At 43.3% G+C, this 22337-nt stretch overlaps 1 protein-coding gene across 1 annotated transcript in view; it reads left to right on the plus strand.

Annotated features, from left to right (window-relative positions):
* The first annotated feature begins 913 nt into the window (after positions 1–913).
* The window catches only part of LOC137542195 (uncharacterized), a 438126-nt gene continuing 416702 nt past the window's right edge, over positions 914–22337 (plus strand). Inside the window, exon 1 of the mRNA XM_068263924.1 lies at positions 914–1618. Coding sequence (XP_068120025.1) covers positions 1291–1618 — 328 coding nt within the window. The 5' untranslated portion in view covers positions 914–1290. The remainder of the gene's footprint in view (positions 1619–22337) is intronic.

The raw sequence follows: 22337 nt of genomic DNA on the forward strand, positions 1-22337 counted from the left end.
ACTACTGTTCCCAGCAGTGACACAATGACAGGGGGGACCCTGGCTAGCGTGGCTGGAGCGCGAACTACCCTGCCTGCCTACCCAAAGCTAAACCCACAGACAAATGGCGGAGATATGACGTGGTTCGGGTATTTATTTACCCGAACCACGTGACCGTTCGGCCAATCAGAGCGCGTTCGGGTCCGAACCACGTGACCCGTTCGGCCAATCACAGCGCTAGCCGAACGTTCGGGGAACGTTCGGTCATGCGCTCTTAGTTCGGCCATGTGGCCGAACGGTTTGGCCGAGCACCGTCAGGTGTTCGGCCGAACTCGAACATCACCCGAACAGGGTGATGTTCTGCAGAACCCGAACAGTGGCGAACACTGTTCGCCCAACACTAGTGGCAGTTATACCCTGAAATAGTGCGTAATTTGTAATTACCGTAACTCACAGGCTCCCTTCTAGTCGGTCTGCTGCCAAAATTCCAGCAGTTTGCGACCACAGTTTGCATGGTCTGTGTGCTGAAACTCATTGGAAGGCATTTTGCGGTCCGGCCACTAGGGGCCCTGTGACAAAGCCTCTATAGGATCCAGAGACTTCCCTCTTCTTAGGTAATTATGTATTTTTTAACCTGAGATTCGCCTTGGATATACTTTAAGATTGGAAGCATTAAAGTCAGCATATAATTCATGTTTATCAGCCTGTCTGCCTATGGTTATGAAATTCTTGTCACATTTAGAAAACTGATCTTTGAACAAATTTGACTCAGGTTGCAAAACTGTCAGATTCTATCCAAAGAAAACAATTGCAGGAGTGAATCAACAGACAAACCACCTTTGGTTTTAAAATGTAAAAGTTTTACTTTAGAAAAAAAAACATATATAACTGAAGAATGTTTCAACATGACTATACCACACCTTCTCATCAAGAATGTTCACCTGGCAGAAGAAATGTTTAAAACAATCATCAGCTACTTATGGATAATCTTACTCCTCCTCCTTGTTCTCATTAATTCTCATCACAGCGACATTCGTCATAGATGCTGTTTATGCAAGTCTCAGCTACTCCCTATATTCTGATCTGGTATACTTCATATTCTGATCTGGTATACATCATAGATGTACCTTCAAGGTACAGTGATTTAAAAACAAACAAGAAAATAAGGACACATTACATCCAAAAGCTAAACAGGCACCTTGCCGTGACATTTACCTGCAGTAAGTGGATATTCTGGAAATACAAGTCAAGGGACATAGAACTAAGCATTTCTTTTGACAGATTTTGAACATTTATTCAGTCAGTGTAATAATGGAGGATAATACAAACTCAGACCATACTAGTGACGCATCCGAGAACAGGACCTCTGTTGAACAGGTGAAACTTCAAGATGGTTGGAAAATGGGGGGCAGGTTGCTATCTGGACTGGTTGGTTCAAATGTCCTACTTTTCAGCTGTGCTTTGCTAACCTGTGTTTTCACTGAAGATATAGAAATCTATGAAACAGACTTCCTCATATTTCTAAGCATCATGATGGTCATATGTCTTTTCTGGATGCTTTTTCAAATGTTTTTCAGCTGGAAGCATGAAGCTGCCATTCTGTTTAAAGATTGCCAAGCCGGTCCAATATGGATGAGAGGTTAGTATATTTAAGTACTTACAAATCAGCATTTGTAATATTAGTGTATTCTTGCTGTCTTGGGGCCACATGCAATTCACTTTTTCTCCTGAGTTTTCTCCCAGGAGATAATTTTTCATCTTCAATTTCAATTAACTTTTTAGCACTTTGCAATCTAGAAAGAACCAAAAATAGGATGAAAAAGCACTGTCAAAATTATTTTGAGTATTTGTTTGCTTGCTGGGGGTGTAAAAGTCATTTTATTTACAAGTTGGAAAAATATCACCTAGGAGAAAACTCAGGTGAAAAAATGAACTGCCTATGGCCCCTTGGCCCATATGCAATTCACTTTTTCACCTGAGTTATCTCCAAGGAGATAATTTTTAATATTGTATTTAAAATATTTTTTTCAGCACTTAGAAGTTGAAAAAATGCCAAAAATAGATGAAAAGGTGCTATAAAAATTATTTTGAGCATTTTCTTACTTGTTGGTGTTTTAAAAGTCATTGGTCTATATGCAATTCACTATTTCTCCTGCGTTTTCTGCTAACTGATATTTTCATACTTGTCAATTAAATGCCTTTTAAACCACCAGAAAGCAAGAAAATGCTTGAAATAATTTTGATAGCACCTTTTTGGTACTTTTTCAATTGCAAAGTGCTGAAAAATTAGTCTAAATCGAAAATTAAAAATTATCACCTAGGAGAAAACTCAGGTGAAAAAGTGAATTGCATATGGCCCATTCTATTACAAGTTGTGAAAATATCACCTAGGAGAAAACTTGAGTGAAAAAGTTAATTGCATAAGGGCCCTTGGCCCATATGCAATTCACTTTTTTGCCCTGAGTTTCTCCTAGGAAATAATTTTTCATCTTCAATGTAAATAACTTTTCAGCACTTTGCAATTGAAAAAGTACTACAAAGTAGGTGAAAAAGTACTATCAGAATTATAATTTGAGTATTTTCTTGCCTATTAGTGGTTTAAAACGCATTTTATTGACAAATGTTAAAATATCATCTAGGAGAAAACTGAGAATTGGCCCATATGCAATTAACTTTTTCTCCTAAGTTTTCACCTAGGTGATATTTTTATACTTGACAATAAAATATCTTTTTGAGCCACCAGAAAGCAATAAAATACTTTTGACATTACCATTTCACCTACTTTTTAGTACTTTTTTGTTGAAAAGTGCTGGAAAGTTATTTTATTGAAGATGAAAATTTATCTTTTAGGAGAAAACTCAGGTGAAAAAGTGAATTGCATATGGGCCCAGGGCCCATATGCAATTCACTTCTCCTCCTGAGTTTTCTCCTAGGTGATATTTTTGCAACTTGTCATAAAATGCCTTTGAAGTCACCAGCAAGCAATAAATTACTCAAATAAATTTGATAGTACTTTTTCACCAACTTTTGGGCACTTTTTCAGTTGTAAAATGCTGAAAATGTAGTTTACAGAGAAGATGAAAATTATCTCCTAGGAGATAACGCAGGTGAAAAAATTAATTGCATATGGGCCCTTGTGTTATGATACACGCTGGCCCCAATTCAAGTCACTGGGCCATATGCAATTCTCTTTTTCACCTGAGTTTTCTCGTAGGACATAATTTTTCATTTTTTATTTTAAATAACTTTCCAGTACTTTTCAACTAAAAAAGTACCAAAACGTTTGGGGAAAAGTACTAACAAAATTATTTTGAGCATTTTCTTGCCTTCTGGCTGCTTAAAATGCATTTTATTGACAAGTTTAAAAATATCACCTAGGAGAAAACTCAGGTAAAAAAGTAAATTGCATATGGCCCATATGCAATTCATTTTTTCACCTTAGTTTTCTCCTGGGTGATATTTTAAAATGTGTCAATAAAATGCATTTTAAGCCATCAGAAAACAAGAAAATGCTCAAAATTATCTTGATAGTACTTTTTCATTTACTTTTTGGTACTTTTTAGTGGAAAAGTGCTGGAAAGTTATTTTAATATGAAGATGAAAAATTATCACCTAGGAGAAAACTCAGGTGAAAAAGTGAATTGCATATGTGCCATCTATCTTCTAAGTTTTCTCCCAGGAGATAAATTTTCATCTTCTGTTGTATTATTTTACTGATAAGGTTTGAACATACTACCTAGGAGAAATCTTGGGAGAAAAGGTGAATTTGCATATGGGCCCCAGTGTCATATTGTGTAAAGCCTTAATTTTATTTAGCTAGCCACTATAATAACAAATGTACATGGCTACAAATATACCTTACTGATTGGATAGTAATCCACTAATGTGTCAGAGTGCCAATGCCAGCTTAGCATACTGCATTTCCATGCTTAGGTAGGTGAAAGGTGATATGTGTCAAATTAATATTTACATGTTCTAAAAGAAAATGCTAAAAGAAAATGTGATTAATGATTCATCAGACAAGGCTGCCCTCTGTCTCTGCTTCATGGATCCAGTTTGGATGCCCATGAGCACATTGTATGCTATTTTGGTGGTGGATGGGGTAATTATGAGTACTGTGACTGGTGTGCAGCCCCCTATAGGGGAAGCTGCGATGTATCCTCTTTTGTGGAACTGTTCCTGCTTTCGGCAAGAGGAAGGGCTAGACACAGATGTATACGTCTTTGCATCCATGGCTCGTGGCTTGCCACTGATTCCCTTATTATCCTTCCTTGTATCTCTTTTTGGTGAGTACTAAACACTGAATGTCAGGTACACCTTATATGAACTGCCGCCATTGCAGTGAAGCTCTGACCCAGTTTTCTGGCTAGTACAAACTGTTCCTTGTTAAAGTTGCTCAGATCCACTTACCTGTTTTCCTGCTTCTACACACCACATATTAAAACTGAGAAATTACATGCTGACAGATAGATGTTAATCTTTAAAGAGGAGCTGTTAGGTATAAGGTCTCAGAGAAAAAAAACACATATATCAGTAGCTAAAGATTGGCTGTACTTACATTACATATGCATTTCACTGTCCACGTTTGGATTTCACAGAATTTTTATATAGTATTTGCAGAGAATGATGCTCCTGACAGCTCATGGCAGGTTCCATGTTTGTCTGTCTCCTATGAAGCCAAATGTGTCGTCATGTCCTGCCTGCTTCCTGATGATTCCACTCAGAAAAAATACAACACAACTGTGCAGTGAATATTAATTAGCCATGTGGCTAGGAACAATAGCAGACTCATGCAGTATACTCTGCCCGGAGATTTTTCAGTGCTGGCTGTTGTAACATGAGCCTGTGACTTCTCACTAGCAGCCGAGGGGAGGACCCAAGCAGCCCCAGAATGCTTTGCAGTATGGTATGCGGCCTGTCGTCCTTTTAAGAGCTTGGGTCTAACATCCTTGCTGTTCAGCACACATCAAAAGTAAGAGAGATTTTTAACTTCAGTATTGCCTTTTTGGCTTCCTTCTAAACTGTTTAACACAGGAGAATAGAGGTTTAAATTAGCTTTTGCAGCCTGACAGTTACTCTTTAAAGTGGTATTTAATTTACTACCAGAGGAAAAAAAATGGTAGTGGAACAGCATTTAAACAGTTCGGGTTTTGCACATGGAATGGGAGGAAGCAGTTGCACATGAAAGAGGAGAAACAAGAAAGTAGGACTAGGGGCAGAAAAAGTATAATTCAGACCTCACTTGCTCCAAACAACCTGGAGTTTTACATGCTAATTTCCCTTTCGAAAATAGCCAAAATATGTTGTATGCAGTGTCCTTCACACACAACACCAATCAAGCATTGAGCACAAATGGTGGTGTGAATGCTGCCATTGACTGGCGTGTTTGATTTTTGGCAATAAAATGATGGGAATATTTAAAGAAAAACTGTAATGACAAACAGTAAAATGTGATACATTATCCAGGATTCTTAATAATGCTTGTTTCAGTATGAGAAAGACTACCTATATCTATATATGCCTGTATATTGGTATGCAACCTTACCCTCCTAGAAATTCTTAGCCTAGGATATGATGTCACACAACCTTCCGATTCAGAGCATTCTGGGAGACCAGGGGCCCTATGCAATTACCAAACTCGCCAGCGCTAAGTGCTGGCGAGTTCTTAAAATAGGCGACAGCAAGGTCGCCTAATGCAATTGCATTTAACACCCCCCAGGGCGGAAAAGAACTCGCTTGGGCGATATAATCGCCCAGCAAGTTCCTTTCCCCCTATGCAATTGCATTTTGCACCTCCCGGGAAGCGATGCTTCCCGCCAAACATAGGTGCTAACTTTTCACCTGCTCTGAGCAGGCGAAAAGACCTATCGCCGGTGTCTGCGGGCTGTTTTTGGCATCTGGGAGCCTCCTTTACTAAGGAAACCCCAGATGCCAGGGATTTAAATAGGTAAAGGAGTAGATATTCGCTGAGCGATGCTCCTGTGTGGCCAGCGATGTGGAGCGAGGCATTAGTGCTGGGGAGCTGTCCTTCAGCACCACACCACTGCAGCCTCGCTCCCCGGGAGATGCGCGCATCGTCGCAAGGCTGTTACCCGCCGCCCGTCGCCTCCTGCCGTTCGTCTCTGCTGGGAAATTCAGAAAAAACATACCTCCATCGTTCCGGCTCGCCGCATGTCCCACGCCGCTCCTCCGCTCATCTTTGTCTCTGTGAGTATTGGAGCCCGGCAAACAACAAACATTCCACAATTTTTTACCTCGCCAGGATTAAAGATGTCATTATCTGTGATAAATGTAAGAATCAAAATCTGGGTTAGGAAAGTGTCTACAATGGACAAACATTGACTAATAATTTATAAAGTAATGTAAAAAATTAGCAATTTTATTTATAAAGTTCCTCTTTAGCACCAGGCAGTGCCAACACAGCCTTATTGTCTCATGTCTAGCTTATACAGAGACACTGCCACTCGAGTGCTGTGTTAGGGTTAGTTCACACTTGCTTTAAAAACGTATCCGTAGCTACGTTTTTTGTCCCGGACGAAAAACTGAGCCACAGATGCCAATGTTAAAAATAGGAACAGTACACACTCAAGTTAAAAACTTATCCGTGTGCGATCCGCGGAATATGTTTTTAAACCCGGGACGCAGAGTCCGGACTTGCAGCATTTTTCACGGACCCGTATACACGTACGGGTAGTGAAAATAAATGGGGAAACGGACCTCTCTCTTCACTGACATTTTGGGACACTGGAAACGGATCAGTTTCCAGTGTCCCTTGGTGAAGGATGGGGCCACCATGCTGGAGAGGGTCGCAGCCAGGACGGGGGGCTGCGGGCAAAGCGGCGGCCAGGGGGGTCACACCCCCCCCCTTGCTCACCTGGGTGCCCCCCGTCCCTGCTCCGCCTCCAGCTCGCACATAATGTAATAAATCGTACCTAAGGAAGTTCAGCGAGCCGGGCACTTCCGCCCACACCGCTCGAGTCACTTCCTGCGATGCCGCCCACTGAAATACAGAGGGCGGCATTGCAGGAAGTGACGGCGAGTGGTGTGGGCGTAAAAGCCCAGCTCGCCGAACTTAGGTACAATTTATTACATTATGTGCGAGCTGGAGGGGGAGCGGGGACGGGGGCACCCAGGTGAGCAGGGGGGGGGGTGTGACCCCCCTGGCCGCCGCTTTGCCCGCAGCCCCCCATTGTGGCTACTACCCCCTCTAGCAAAAAAAACAAAAAACACGCACACGGGTCCAGAACGTGTGCTGCAAAAAAGGCAGCACGGATCCGTTTGCATTGCGGTTTTTGAAAATCGGAGCCCGGACCGCGGATGCGTCCCGCACCCGGAGCTAGTGTGGCCCTAGCCTTACCCTGAAGAAAGAGGATTCATCAAATTTTTTTTCTACCAAGTATAATCTAAGGATGGAATGCAAATCAGATCTAGACTATCCAGCAAAATTCCTCCTTGATTAGATCAGAATCACCTTTATTCGCCTAATTCGTAAATTGACATACCCAGAATTATTTGATGTTCACATGGCAACAGTAGTAAGACACATGAAACGTTATCAGATCGAGAGAGATTATATTAATAAATTGATGATCGTAACCAGCTAATTACGATTACTCAAAACTTCACGTAATTTTTTGCAATTACGCCTATATGTAATTACGATTTTTAAATTCAAGTGATTTTGCGTAATTTTTGCCTAATTTTTTGCCGACTTTAGCAGTGAATAACAAAGCCCCATACATGCTATTGACTCCAAAATCGCTAAATAAGTTAATTCGAATACTGGTAACAAATAAAAAAAATAAAAAAAATGTTTAAAAAAACCTCGTAGTTTTTGAGAAAATCGGTTTTAAATATGCAAGGAAATTTTTTTTTAACTCAGAAAAATTACAGATTAAAAACAATGTTTCTTTTGCATTTTTAAAATCGATTTTCTCAAAACTACAAGGTATTTTGTTTAACTTGTTCTAAGTATTCTGCCAAAGTCGGCACAAAATTACGCAAAATTATGGATGGATTAGGTTTACATGTGATAACCTGGTAAGAGCAGATTGGTATTAACGCTTCTTCTATGCTGCATATAGATATAGCGCTCTACTTGGTAAATCTCCAGGCATGCGGAATCACAAGGAGGACTTCCACTATAAGATCTGCTTGCACAGGAATACGTACTGCTTTGTAAAACCTGATATACGCTAAGAACTTGTACTGATGGGGGATGTATGTTTAGTTATACTTTAGGCTGTTGATAACTACTTCTTTAAGTGTTTACCCTCATGGTGGATGCAACATTAAGTGTTAACCCCAATTATTGGGAGTGTGGAACGGTGGAGCCTCTGCCCCGCCAACGGGCACTGTGTTGAAGTTGTCTAGATATTGCTAGACTTGATCTGTTATGTTTAGGGTATAAGTATCTCTTGTTGGGATACAGGGTGGGGGAGAATGGGTTGAGTTCTGGGGGGGAGGATTCTCTCGTGATTTTGTTGAGGAAAAATAGTAAGTACTATGTACTTCTTCGGTTGGGAATAATTAAAACATCTGGATTATGTCGCATAACGTAGACTGCAAAATCATCTCATGGAATGTGAGAGGATTAAATGATAAATTCAAAAGAACACTTATTTTTAACTATCTGAAATCACATAGCCCAGATGTATGCATTCTACAGGAGACTCATCTCACTGGTAGCAAAGTGCTGGCGCTTAAACGTCCCTGGGTGGGCAGCTGTTATCACTCCACCTACTCTTCTTATTCCAGGGGTGTAAGTGTCCTTATTAGGAAAACATTTCCGTTTCAACTTCTGCATTTGAAAATAGACCCTAATGGGAGATATGTTGCAGTACACGCTTTAATACATCTGCAGGATATTCTAATCATTGGGGTTTATTTGCCCACTCCGGCCAATACGGATATTTTGAACTCACTCGTTCCAATAATCTCGGATTGGAGTCCTCGTAAAGTTATACTATCTGGCGACTTTAACATGGTCCTATACCCGTCTGACCGACAAATATGTAATCCCAGAGACTCTACTGACCTACTATCTTGGGTTACCGCCCTGGGACTTGTGGATGTCTGTAAGTGGAAGCACCCACAGGTTCCTGGGTTCACCTGTCATTCTGCCTCCCATAAAACTCTTTCAAGGATAGACTTTACACTGGCGTCTAGCTCTTCCACGACTATTATACACTAAATCGAACGACTACCTTGGGCCCTATCTGACCACGCCCCCCTTATGACAGCATTATGCTTGAGACATCAACCTAATAATCGACCATGGCGATTTTCTGGGCACTGGGTGAAAGATCAGGACATACAGGATAAAATTATATCTACTATACCACTCTTCTGGGAAGCTAATGACGGTACGGCTAATAGCTCAATTGTATAAGATGCATTCAAGGCTTACACACGGGGGGAATACATGTCTCAGATCCATAGATGTAAAAAGGACAGGCTCCTTACCTTGCAGACTGCCGAAAATAAAGCTAAGGACACTGAAATACGATACCTTGCTCAGCCAGATAGGGCATCTTACTCAGCATGGCAACTAGCAGTCATTGAGCTTAAATTATTACATGTAACCTCAACTAAAAAAACAGAGCTCTCTCTAAAACAAAGAATATTCGAATACGGTGACAAATGCGGTAGGATGCTTGCATGGCTGACTAGGGATCATACCCCAATCACCACTATCCCCGCAATATGCTCTTCAGATGGGACCAGGTTAACAGATCCCAACGATATAACCTCTGAATTTGCCGGCTATTATGAAAAATTATATAGCACTAAATTTCATCAATCCACAAATTCATTGCATGAATATATCGCGAACATCCCGTTCCCTAAACTAGCAGCAGAACAAACTAAATCTTTAGAAAAGGACATAACAGAAGACGAGATTAACACAGCAATATCTTCATTACAATCTAATAAGGCTCCAGGACTAGACGGCATTCCAGCTGAGTTTTATAAAATCTATTAAGACCTACTATCCCCACGCCTACTCAGCCTATTCCAGGGGCAAGATCAAATTGCAACATTACCTGAATCTATGCAGGAAGCTCTGATTGTGGTAATCCCCAAGAAGGGAAGAGATCCCCTCCTCTGTTCTTCATATCGTCCGATCTCACTTCTTAACATGGATGCGAAAATGTTCGCAAAGATTTTAGCGAATCGCCTTAGACCAATGCTGGCAACCCTAATACACCCTGATCAAACAGGCTTTATGCCAGGGAGGGGGACTGACGTCAACCTAAGAAGATTATTTACAAATCTAGCAACTAAACATGATAATTCGGGCCAAAGAGTGATAGTCTCCCTAGACTCTGAAAAGGCCTTTGACTCTGTGGAGTGGCAATATTTATGGCTTGTACTTGAATCCTTCGGATTCGGTCCCAACTTTATTGGTTGGATAAAACTCTTATATGCCACTCCCAGAGCAAGGGTTCTAACAAACGGGACTATGTCTCACCCATTCAACCTATACAGGGGAACTCGACAAGGTTGCCCCTTATCACCATTTCTATTCTCCTTGGCCATATAACCGCTTGCAATTAAACTAAGGGCGGAACAGAAAATTCAGGGTCTCCACGTTGGTAAACTAGTGGAGAAAGTCGCGCTGTACGCCGATGATCTTCTTCTCTTCCTGGGGGATGCCAATGAATCATTGACGAAACTATTAACTATTATAGAAGAATTTGGGGTATTCTCAGGGCTTTGTATCAACTGGGGCAATCCTCCATCTTTCCGATTGATGGTAGAGCTAGAGAAACGGCAGCTACTACCCCGCTACAGTGGGTACCAACGTTCAAGTATTTGGGTATCCATATCCAATATTCACTAACAGACTACCTTAAAATTAATCTCAATCCCATTTTAGACTCCTTTGAAAAACACTGTAAAATGTGGGCTACACTCCCCCTGACGGTGACTGGCAGGTCTAACCTTATTAAAATTTTATACTTACCTAGACTAACTTACATATTCAGGCAAACTCCGATATGGGTCCCGAAATACATCCTTAACAAAATAGACAAAATCCTGTTGAACTTCTTATGGAGCGGAGGGATACCGCGGATCTCACTCGCGACTCTGCAACTCCCTACAACCCTGGGAGGTATAGCCCTTCCCAACTTTAAACTGTATTTTTGGGCCTCCGCACTCGTAACCATTCGTTGGTGGTTCGCCCAAGAGGATAGGTGCACAGCGACCACGCTGGAGGCTGCTGTGGTGGGATCCTATGAAGGTCTCTCTCTTCTTCCCTTTAGGGGAGAGAGAGCTTTGAAACAGCTGCCTACTCCTATGAAACTAACCATTAAGGTATGGAAAGCTGCCAGACTGAAATATAAGGAACAAGACGTATTCTCTCCATTCGCTCCCCTGTGGTGCAATCCTAACTTTCCTCACTTCTTAGCTGTCCCCGACCCCTTGTTGTGGACTAAACAGGGGATCAAATGGCTTCAGCATTTATTCCCTAATGGTCAATTCTCAACGTTCAATCAATTAAAAGCAGAATTTACACTCCAAAACAAAATGTTTTTCAGATACCTCCAGGTCAGGCATGCGGCGAAAGCTCAATTTCCCAACTCGCTCACCCTAAAATCTGACCCACTAGAATCTCTATGCTACCTTAATAGATACAGGGTCCTCCAGAGTGGATAAAGCCTTTCAGAGCTGGAGCAATGATGTGCCTGATCTGGAGGAATCAGACTGGAGGGATTTGTTGGAAGCCACAGGTAAATACCTTATATCCATGAAAGATAGACTAATCCAAATGAAGTTTCTATATAGAATCTATTATACCCCCACCCGTATGGCTCGAATGTTCTCAAGCAGAACGGATGAATGCCCTAGGTGTGGCCTTTCGCCTGAGGACTTTATTCATATGATGTGGGGATGTTCTCATCTGCAACCATATTGGGTAGGAATCAACAACCTACTCCAAAAGGTGTTCGAGCAACATGTCTCCCTTGATCCCAAGATACACTTGTTGGGAATTTCTGGCAAAATTCTAAAATCCAGGAATTTGATATTGTTATGGGACCAGTTGAGTTATTATGCGTGGAAAACTATTATCCTACACTGGATACAACCCACCGCACCAACTGTGGCGGAATGGGTCAAAATCATTAACTCGGCACTCCCGCTATACAAATTGACATACATCCAATGCAATTGTCCGCTAAAATTCGATAGAATCTGGACCCCATGGGTAGAGTATCTCAGGGAACACGGAGTAGACTATGAGGCATGATTCTAGGTTGGTCACCAACCGCCTCATTCGTATCTCAACTGAAGTAACTCTGCAGACATCACGAGAGAAAGGGAGGGGTTGGGGGAGGGGGGGGGGGTTGTTGGGGCTACTGTGTTCTGTTATCTTTTCTGTGTAAAATTCAAAAAAACTTATTTGGAAAAAAGTTTACATGTGAAATTTATAACAAATTTTCCTGAAATTTTGCATTAAAATTTTGCATCTTACTTGCAAATTATGATGCGTAATTACGACTATGCGAAATTTGTGCTGATCAGTAGATACAAGAACGGAAAGCATACAATTAGAACATAGGGACAAGCTTTGAACTTGGAAGTTCGGAGTGGGCTGCCAAAGAATGGTGCTGTCCAAGGAGCTAGGCTGCCGCATGAGAGCAGACCTGGCAGGTGGGCTAGAGTTCAGTAGGAGAGTGCCGCAGGAGGGCAGACCTGGCAGGGGGACTAGAGTTCAGTAGGAGGGTGCCCAGGAGGGAAAACCTAGCAGGGAAGCTAGAGTTCAGCAGGAGGGTAGATCTGGCAGGGGGGTTAGAGTTCAGTAGGAGGGTGCCGCAGGAGGGCAGACCTAGCAGGGAAGCTAGAGTATAGCAGGAGGGCAGACCTGGCAGGGGGGGTATAGTTCAGTTGGAGGGCAGACCTGGCAGTAGTACCTGGCAAAAGTTTTCTGTTTATTTCTTTCTCCTTATTAGAACATTTATGCTATCCACCACTTTTATTGACCACTTTTAATAATTGCACTTTGATTTTGCATACAAGGACTCCAAGGAACCTTTAAAATCTATTTATTTTTTTGTTATTTATGTTTTTCACTTGTGTTTCACTTGTTAAAAATGTTATTATTACATGACTATTGTATACTACTTTCTTATAGCTCTGCTATTATATCTAGCTTCATGACAGTTTATACAGTACAAGCTGATGTATAGCATAGCTAATCTTTAAAGGGACCCTGAGCAGACGCCATGGTTATGCATATAAGCACCCATGGCTATTTAGCCAAGAGGAGACACTCACCAGCCCCTTAGGTAAGTGCTATCAATTACATGGGATTAGAGATGTCCTGAATGGTTCCCGGCAAACTTCCGGTGTTTTGCAATCGCGGAGAACCGCAAACTTTTCCTGAAGTTCGGATCGCCCCCATAATGCACCATTAGGGTCAACTTTGACCCTCTACATCACAGTCAGCAGGCACATTGTAGCCAATCAGGCTACACTCCCTCCTGGAGCCCCACCCCCCTTATAAAATGCAGGCACCGCCGGCCATTATACTCACTCGTGTGCCTGCAGTAAATAGAGAAGGGACAGCTGCTGCAGACTCTCTCATGGGGAAAGATTAGTTAGGCTCTTGTAGGCTTCTTAGCTTGCTCCTTGCTTCTTATTGAGCTCTTTTGAGCTGTTCTTGTGATCTATTTTTTTTCTGTGTGTCCCACTGACGCTTGTGTTGCATAGACAGCCTTGATAATTCATACTGTGTGTGTGCCACTGCCAGGCCCAGCACATTCAGTGACTACCTGTGTGTGTGACAGGGGCAAATTGTAATACCCATTACTGCATATACCTACCTACCTGTTGTTCACAGTGCACTCACCTACCTACGTGAGCGCACGCAGTGTCGCTGTGCCTGTCCACTACCTGTCTGTGTGTGTGTGACAGGTGCACATTGTAATACCCATTACTGCATATACCTACCTACCTGTTGTTCACAGGGCACCCACCTACCTACGTGAGTTGAGCGCACGCAGTGTCACTGTGTCTGTCCGCTACCTGTCTGTGTGTGACAGGTGCACATTGTAATACACATTACTGCATATACCTACCTACCAGTTGTTCACAGTGCATCCACCTACCTATGTGAGCGCACACAGTGTCACTGTGCCTGTCTGCTACCTGTCTGTGTGTGACAGGTGCACATTGTAATACCCAGTACTGCATATATATCTACCTACCTGTTGTTCACAGTGCACCCACCTACCTACGTGAGCGCACACAGTGTCACTGTGCCTGTCCGCTACCTGTCTGTGTGTGTGTGTGACAGGTGCACATTGTAATACCCATTACTGCATATACCTACCTACACCCATTACTGCATATACCTACCTACCTGTTGTTCACAGTGCACCCACCTACCTAAGTGAGCGCACGCAGTGTCGCTGTGCCTGTCCGCTACCTGTCTGTGTGTGTGTGACAGGTGCACATTGTAATACCCATTACTGCATATACCTACCTACCTGTTGTTCACAGGGCACCCACCTACCTACGTGAGTTGAGCGCACGCAGTGTCACTGTGCCTGTCCGCTACCTGTCTGTGTGTGTGTGACAGGTGCACATTGTAATACCCATTACTGCATATACCTACCTACACCCATTACTGCATATACCGACCTACCTGTTATTCACAGTGCACCCACCTACCTACGTGAGCGCACGCAGTGTCGCTGTGCCTGTCCGCTACCTGTCTGTGTGTGTGTGACAGGTGCACATTGTAATACCCATTACTGCATATACCTACCTACCTGTTGTTCACAGTGCACCCACCTACCTACATGAGCGCACACAGTGTCACTGTGCCTGTCTGCTACCTGTCTGTGTGTGTGTGTGACAGGTGCACATTGTAATACCCATTACTGCATATACCTACCTACCTGTTCACAGTGCACCCACCTACCTACGTGAGTTGAGCGCACACAGTGTCACTGTGCCTGTCCGCTACCTGTGTAACACCTCTGAAATGCTTTAACTGTAAAGAAATCCTCCAGACACCAATCAAGTTCTTTTTAAGAAATATTTGTATTAAATCATATGGATAAAAAAAATTCAGTGACAAAACACATTCATAAACTTCTTCTTAGCAGATGAGTATAGGTAGGCCTTTGTATACATCCGTCTGCTAGGATCAGGGCTAGTTCAGGAAACATATATGTGATGCAGTTTATTTGCATTAACTTGCCAGAATTTTCCTCACACAGTGCTCCGCCATCTGACACTTCTTCACCACTGTCTTTTTAAAGTGGACCTGAATTCTTGCACAGGACAGAAGGAAACGTAGAGAAATGTCTGGCGGTTACCTAGCAACATCCAGGATAGGACAGAATATGTGAAATTGATAATTGTGAATGATCACTTAACATATAAGAAGCACCGCTGTCTCCTCTGTATTTTGTCTGCCAATCTCTTCAGACACTGCACTGCAGTCTTCACTTCTTTTCTTTAATCCTGTCACTTGTTTCTCTGTCTCACTCTTGTATGCTTTGCTGTCCTGTTGTCTCTGTGTCACTGTAATGTCTCTGCTGTTTTCTGTTATCTCTCTCTGTTACAGGTACATTTTAATATCCTTGTCTTTCATTCTTATTGCTTACTGTTTCTCTTCTGGCTTATCTCTCCAGTATTGCTGCTCTTTACTGGCCTGTAATTGTAAGTGGTCTCTCTCCTCTCCTGTAATGTCTGCAGCTCTCTTTCTCTTCTTTAGTTTTGTTTTCAGTAAGTGATCTCTTGTCTGTGGCTCTGCCTTGCTCAGACTGTCTCTCCAATGGCTGGTCTCTTCTTGTGTCTCTCCTCTATTTCCTCACAAATCAAGCGTATTTCTTGCTGCAGTACAGTATAGTATCGTGACACATTTTTTATTTCTTGCTGCATCATCAGATCAGTCTCCACGGCTACCTGGCTCCTCCCCCTCACTAGCCTTCCACTGTCAAACTCAACTGTTACTTCCTCCCTGCACATGCCCAGCTTCTCTCTCTTCTTCCCTGCTCATGGGCTCCCCCTGGCGGCACCTGCAGGCTCCCTTTACAGCAGCACTTTACACAAAAAGTAAATGCATCTGTAACCCTTGGTGTGTGTGTCTGTTGCAATGACACACACACAGGGTTACATTCACCCCCTTTTTTTCAAATTGTAGTCCCTACAATTTTTCTTTTAACCAAGTCACATGTTGAGTATTTTTCCATTTTGACTCGTGGTCTAGTTCTGTTTGTGTTGAGCACCTTTGCTCTCCCTTTTCTGACTTCTCAAACTCTTTGTCTTGAGCTACCTTGACGTTTGTAAGCTGAATGGTTTCTAATGAACGCTGTGTCGGTTTAGAACACTTGCCGTTGAGGTTGTGGCATCGGTTGCCAATACGATTCCACTTCCTTTCTTCGAGAAGTATCTGTTCTATGTTGTAATACTTCATCTCCTACTAAGAAGTCGTTAATCATTACTTGCTGACTAGGTCCTGGTATTTCTCTATTTATCCGACTACTTTCACAGTCTTCAGCCTTCTGATGGCCTAAATCTTCTGGTGCTCTACCCTGAGCATGAATAATAGGTTCATCTGGATTCTTACTTTTGTTTCCTTCATTACTTCCAGCTTCCAGAAATCTTGCAGTATCACTTGTTCTTCCTGGTTGAGGAACAGATGAATCCTGTTCACAGCTCTGTCTAAATTCTTTATTTAAAGTAGGTTGTACAGGGTATTTTGCTCCTCCTTGTTTCTGGCTGTTCAAGAAGCTCTTCAAGTGATAATCCCCATAGTTTCCCCGAGGCTTAGACGGAATCCAACATCTTGCATCCTTGCTACCTTGAAATGGAGTACCACCAGGACCAGTTAAATTAGCGGCCTCTGTTCCTTTCCTTCCTTTCACAATGTCAAATTCAACTGATTCTCCATGTTTTAGACTGCGAAGATAATGCCTCGGGTTGTTCTTCCTAATGGCTGACCAGTGCACAAACACATCTTCTTTGGTGTCATTCCGATTTATAAATCCATAGCCATATCGCACATGAAACCATTTAACAGTTCCTAGAACTTTGGGTGCGATGACCTTATTTTTCCTCTTCAATGTATCTGCCTTCCATTTCTCTGAGGCTTTCTTGTCTTGTCCTGCCATGCGGGCCACCACTGCAGCATTCTTTAATTTTCTCTGAAAGCTTCTTGCACAGTCTCTAGCAATATGGCCACTATGGTGACAGAGCCAACATCCAGATTCCTCTGTGTTTCTATATCTCCACCTTGGATAATCTCTTTTAAATCCATTTTTCTCCATGTATAGTTTCACTTTGGTCAACTCTTCACTTAGTTCTTTGAGTGTTGTTTTTACTTCTCTCAATTCCCCCTCAGTATTATTGGTTTTGACTTCAACTGTTGAATTTTTATGAGTAATCATAGTGGTGTTTTGTTGCAGCTTTCTCAGCTGATTGGTTTCTTCCTCCTGACTGAGCTTGATAGCTAAGCTTTGAAGTTTCTGGAAATTCAAACTTGGACGATATTCTACTTTCTGTTTTAAGGATCTTTTAATAAAGTTGCTCCTTAATCCCCATATAAACTGATCTCTCAGCCACGCAGAAGAATCTGTGGTAGTTTGTCCTCTTTCTTTTTCCTCTTTTATCTGTAGTCCACTCATTATCTCTTGTAAGGCATTGGCGAACTGAGGAATATTTTCGTTATCCTTCTGAATTCTGTCAACAAATCTCTTTCTCCACAAATGCAGGTCTGTAGGATCTCCATATATGTCTTCCAATACCTCGATAATTTGTTTCAGCGATGCTGGTGTGGGCAATTTAGCATTAATTACTGTTCGTTGAGCATCTCCCTCCAAAGTTATAACCGCTATTTCCATATGCAGCTCTATGGGCACTTTATAAGCCTGCACAGCACTCTCTATTCTTTCACTCCACTCTCTCAGGGCCATATTATAACCATTGAACCTTGGTAGATATGCAGCTAACATCCCAATAGCAGTCATGGTGAACACTGATGTGTAGCTTGCTGACCATTCTCCTGCAGCCTGAGTAGCTGAAGCATCATTTCTGGTGGGTAGTGTAGGCTGAGACTCCATCTTCCAGTTTTAAGGCACTTAGGTAATATCCTGCCGACTACGCCAAATGTAACACCTCTGAAATGCTTTAACTGTAAAGAAATCCTCCAGACACCAATCAAGTTCTTTTTAAGAAATATTTGTATTAAATCATATGGATAAAAAAAATTCAGTGACAAAACACATTCATAAACTTCTTCTTAGCAGATGAGTATAGGTAGGCCTTTGTATACATCCGTCTGCTAGGATCAGGGCTAGTTCAGGAAACATATATGTGATGCAGTTTATTTGCATTAACTTGCCAGAATTTTCCTCACACAGTGCTCCGCCATCTGACACTTCTTCACCACTGTCTTTTTAAAGTGGACCTGAATTCTTGCACAGGACAGAAGGAAACGTAGAGAAATGTCTGGCGGTTACCTAGCAACATCCAGGATAGGACAGAATATGTGAAATTGATAATTGTGAATGATCACTTAACATATAAGAAGCACCGCTGTCTCCTCTGTATTTTGTCTGCCAATCTCTTCAGACACTGCACTGCAGTCTTCACTTCTTTTCTTTAATCCTGTCACTTGTTTCTCTGTCTCACTCTTGTATGCTTTGCTGTCCTGTTGTCTCTGTGTCACTGTAATGTCTCTGCTGTTTTCTGTTATCTCTCTCTGTTACAGGTACATTTTAATATCCTTGTCTTTCATTCTTATTGCTTACTGTTTCTCTTCTGGCTTATCTCTCCAGTATTGCTGCTCTTTACTGGCCTGTAATTGTAAGTGGTCTCTCTCCTCTCCTGTAATGTCTGCAGCTCTCTTTCTCTTCTTTAGTTTTGTTTTCAGTAAGTGATCTCTTGTCTGTGGCTCTGCCTTGCTCAGACTGTCTCTCCAATGGCTGGTCTCTTCTTGTGTCTCTCCTCTATTTCCTCACAAATCAAGCGTATTTCTTGCTGCAGTACAGTATAGTATCGTGACACATTTTTTATTTCTTGCTGCATCATCAGATCAGTCTCCACGGCTACCTGGCTCCTCCCCCTCACTAGCCTTCCACTGTCAAACTCAACTGTTACTTCCTCCCTGCACATGCCCAGCTTCTCTCTCTTCTTCCCTGCTCATGGGCTCCCCCTGGCGGCACCTGCAGGCTCCCTTTACAGCAGCACTTTACACAAAAAGTAAATGCATCTGTAACCCTTGGTGTGTGTGTCTGTTGCAATGACACACACACAGGGTTACATTTGTCTGTGTGTGACAGGTGCACATTGTAATACCCATTACTGCATATACCTACCTACCTGTTGTTCACAGTGCACCCACCTACCTACGTGAGCGCACGCAGTGTCACTGTGCCTGTCCGCTACCTGTCTGTGTGTGTGTGACAGGTGCACATTGTAATACCCATTACTGCATATACCTACCTACACCCATTACTGCATATACCTACCTACCTGTTCACCGTGCACCCACCTACCTACGTGAGCGCACGCAGTGTCACTGTGCCTGTCCACTACCTGTCTGTGTGTGTGTGACAGGTGCACATTGTAATACCCATTACTGCATATACCTACCTACCTGTTGTTCACAGTGCACCCACCTACCTACATGAGCGCACGCAGTGCCACTGTGCCTGTCCGCTACCTGTTTGTGTGTGTGTGACAGGTGCACATTGTAATACCCATTACCTACCTACCTGTTCACAGTGCACCCACATGAAGTCCAAAGAACACACAAGACAGGTCCAAGACAGGCCAGGGATCAAGTTATTGAGAAATTTAAAGCAGGCTTAGGCTACAAAAAGATTTCCAAAGCCTTGAACATCCCAAGGAGCACTGTTCAAGCGATCATTCAGAAATGGAAGGAGTATGGCACAACCTTAAACCTACCAAGACAAGGCCATCCACCTAAACTCACAGGCCGAACAAGGAGAGCGCTGATCAGAAATGCAGTCAAGAGGCCCATGGTGACTCTGGAAGAGCTGCAGAGACCTACAGCTCAGGTGGGTCCATAGGACAACTATTAGTCATGCACTGTACAAAGTTGGCCTTTATGGAAAAGTGGCAGGAAGAAAGGCATTGTTAACAGAAAGCATAAGAAGTCCCGTTTGCAGTTTGCCACAAACCATGTGGGGGACACATTAACCATGTGGAAGAAGGTGCCCTGGTCAGATAAGACCAAAATGGAACTTTTTGGCCAAAATGCAAAACGCTATGTGTGGCAGAAAACTAACACTCCACATCACTCTGAACACACCATCCCCACTGTCAAATATGGTGGTGGCAGCATCATGCTTGGGGGGTGCATCTCTTCAACAGGGACAGGGAAGCTGGTCAGAGTTGATGGGAAGATGGATGGAGCCAAATACAGGGCAAACTTGGAAGAAAACCTCTAGGAGACTGCAAAAGATTTAAGACTGGGGCGAAGGTTCACCTTCCAGCAGGACAATGACCCTAAACATAAAGCCAGGGCAACAATGGAATGATTTAAAACAAAACATATCTATGTGTTAGAATGGCCCGGTCAAGGTCCAAATCTAAATCCAATTGAGAATCTGTGGCAAGATCTGAAAAGTGCTGTTCACAAACGCTGTCCATCTAATCTGACTGAGCTGGAGCTGTTTTGCAAAGAAGAATGGGCAAGGATTTCAGTCTGTAGATGTGCAAAGCTGGTAGAGACATACCCTAAAAGACTGGCAGCTGTAATTGCAGCAAAAGGTGGTTCTACAAAGTATTAACTCAGGGGGCCGAATAATCGTCTTCAGAAACAGCTGGTGGCAGTGGCCATGTATCGCCACCTATGGACAGCCAGCCAACATGCTCTTCAACGTCAGCTGCTGATGCTACCATAGTGCCATCACCCCAGGGGGCTCAGCGGTTTGGAAATTTTTTAATGTGTCTCCCTTAGATCGAAGCAATGCCATCTGTTGTCTCTGCCTCCAAAAATTGAGCTGTGGAAAGGCCAACACTCACGTAGGGACAAGTGCCTTACAAAGGCACATAGAGAAAAGGCACAAACTGCAATGGGAAGACCACCTGAGCAAAAGCAGCACACAAAAGAAAAGCCACCCTCCTTCTCCTCTTCCTCCTTCAGGTGCAGCATCTTCAGCCACTTTCTCCCATGCACCTTCACAGCCACCCTCCTCCGCTCCGCCTCTGCCTTTGAGCGGTTCCTGCTCCTCTGCCCACAGCAGCCAGGTGTCTGTGAAGGAAATCTTTGAGCGGAAGAAGCCAATTTCTGCCAGTCATCCTCTTTCCCGGCGTCTGACAGCTGACGTGGCGGAACTGTTAGCTCGCCAGCTTTTACCATACCAGCTGGTGGACTCTGAGGCCTTCCGTAAATTTGTGGCCATTGGGACACCACAGTGGAAGATACAAGGCAGCAATTATTTCTCTAAAAAGGCGATACCCAAACTGTACCATGAAGTTGAGAGGCAAGTGGTGTCATCTCAGGCACACAGCATTGGGTCAAGGGTCCACCTGACCACGGATGCCTAGTCTGCCAAGCACAGTCAGGGCAGGTACATAACTTACACAGCCCATTGGGTCAACCTAGTGACCGATGGCAAGCAGGGAGTACGTGGCTGTGCAGCGGACCAACTTGTGACACATCCACGGCTTGCAGGCAGGCCTCCTGCCACCTCCTCTCCTCCTGCTACATCCTCTTCGCTGTCGTCGTCCTCCTCCTCCTTGGCTGAGTGGAAGTTCAACTCTACTGGTGCTGCGATCTCCTCTCCAGCTACACAGCCCCATCTCCCCAGGGCCTATGCTGCATGCCAGGTACGATGGTGTCACGCCATCTTAGACATGTCTTGCCTCAAAGCGGAGAGTCACACTGGACCAGCAGCAACGTGGTGTGTGACAACGGCAGCAATCTCCTTTCCGCTTTAAATTTGGGAAAGCTGACACATGTACCCTGCATGGCATATGTGCTGAATCTAGTTATTCAAAGATTTGTGTCAAAGTACCCAGGCTTAGAGGACATCCTGACGCAGGCCAGGAAGTTGTGTGGGCATTTCAAGCGGTCTTACACAGCCATGGCACGCTTTGCGGACATTCAGCGGAGAAACAAGTTGCCGGTGAGACGCTTGATATGTGATAGCCCGACTCTCTGGAATTCGACCCTGGTCATGTTATCTCACCTGCTAGAACAGGAGAAAGCCGTCACCCAGTACCTCTTCAATTTCAGTAGAAGGACACAATCTGGGGAGATGGGGATGTTCTGCATGCAGGCTCATGCGGCTGTTTGAGGAGGTGACCAATCTGGTGAGTCGCAGTGAAGGCACCATCAGTGACTTGACTTACTTACTTGACGC

This window comes from Hyperolius riggenbachi, chromosome 12, assembly GCF_040937935.1.
Source record: "Hyperolius riggenbachi isolate aHypRig1 chromosome 12, aHypRig1.pri, whole genome shotgun sequence".
In the NCBI taxonomy this organism is placed as follows: Eukaryota; Metazoa; Chordata; class Amphibia; order Anura; family Hyperoliidae; genus Hyperolius; species Hyperolius riggenbachi.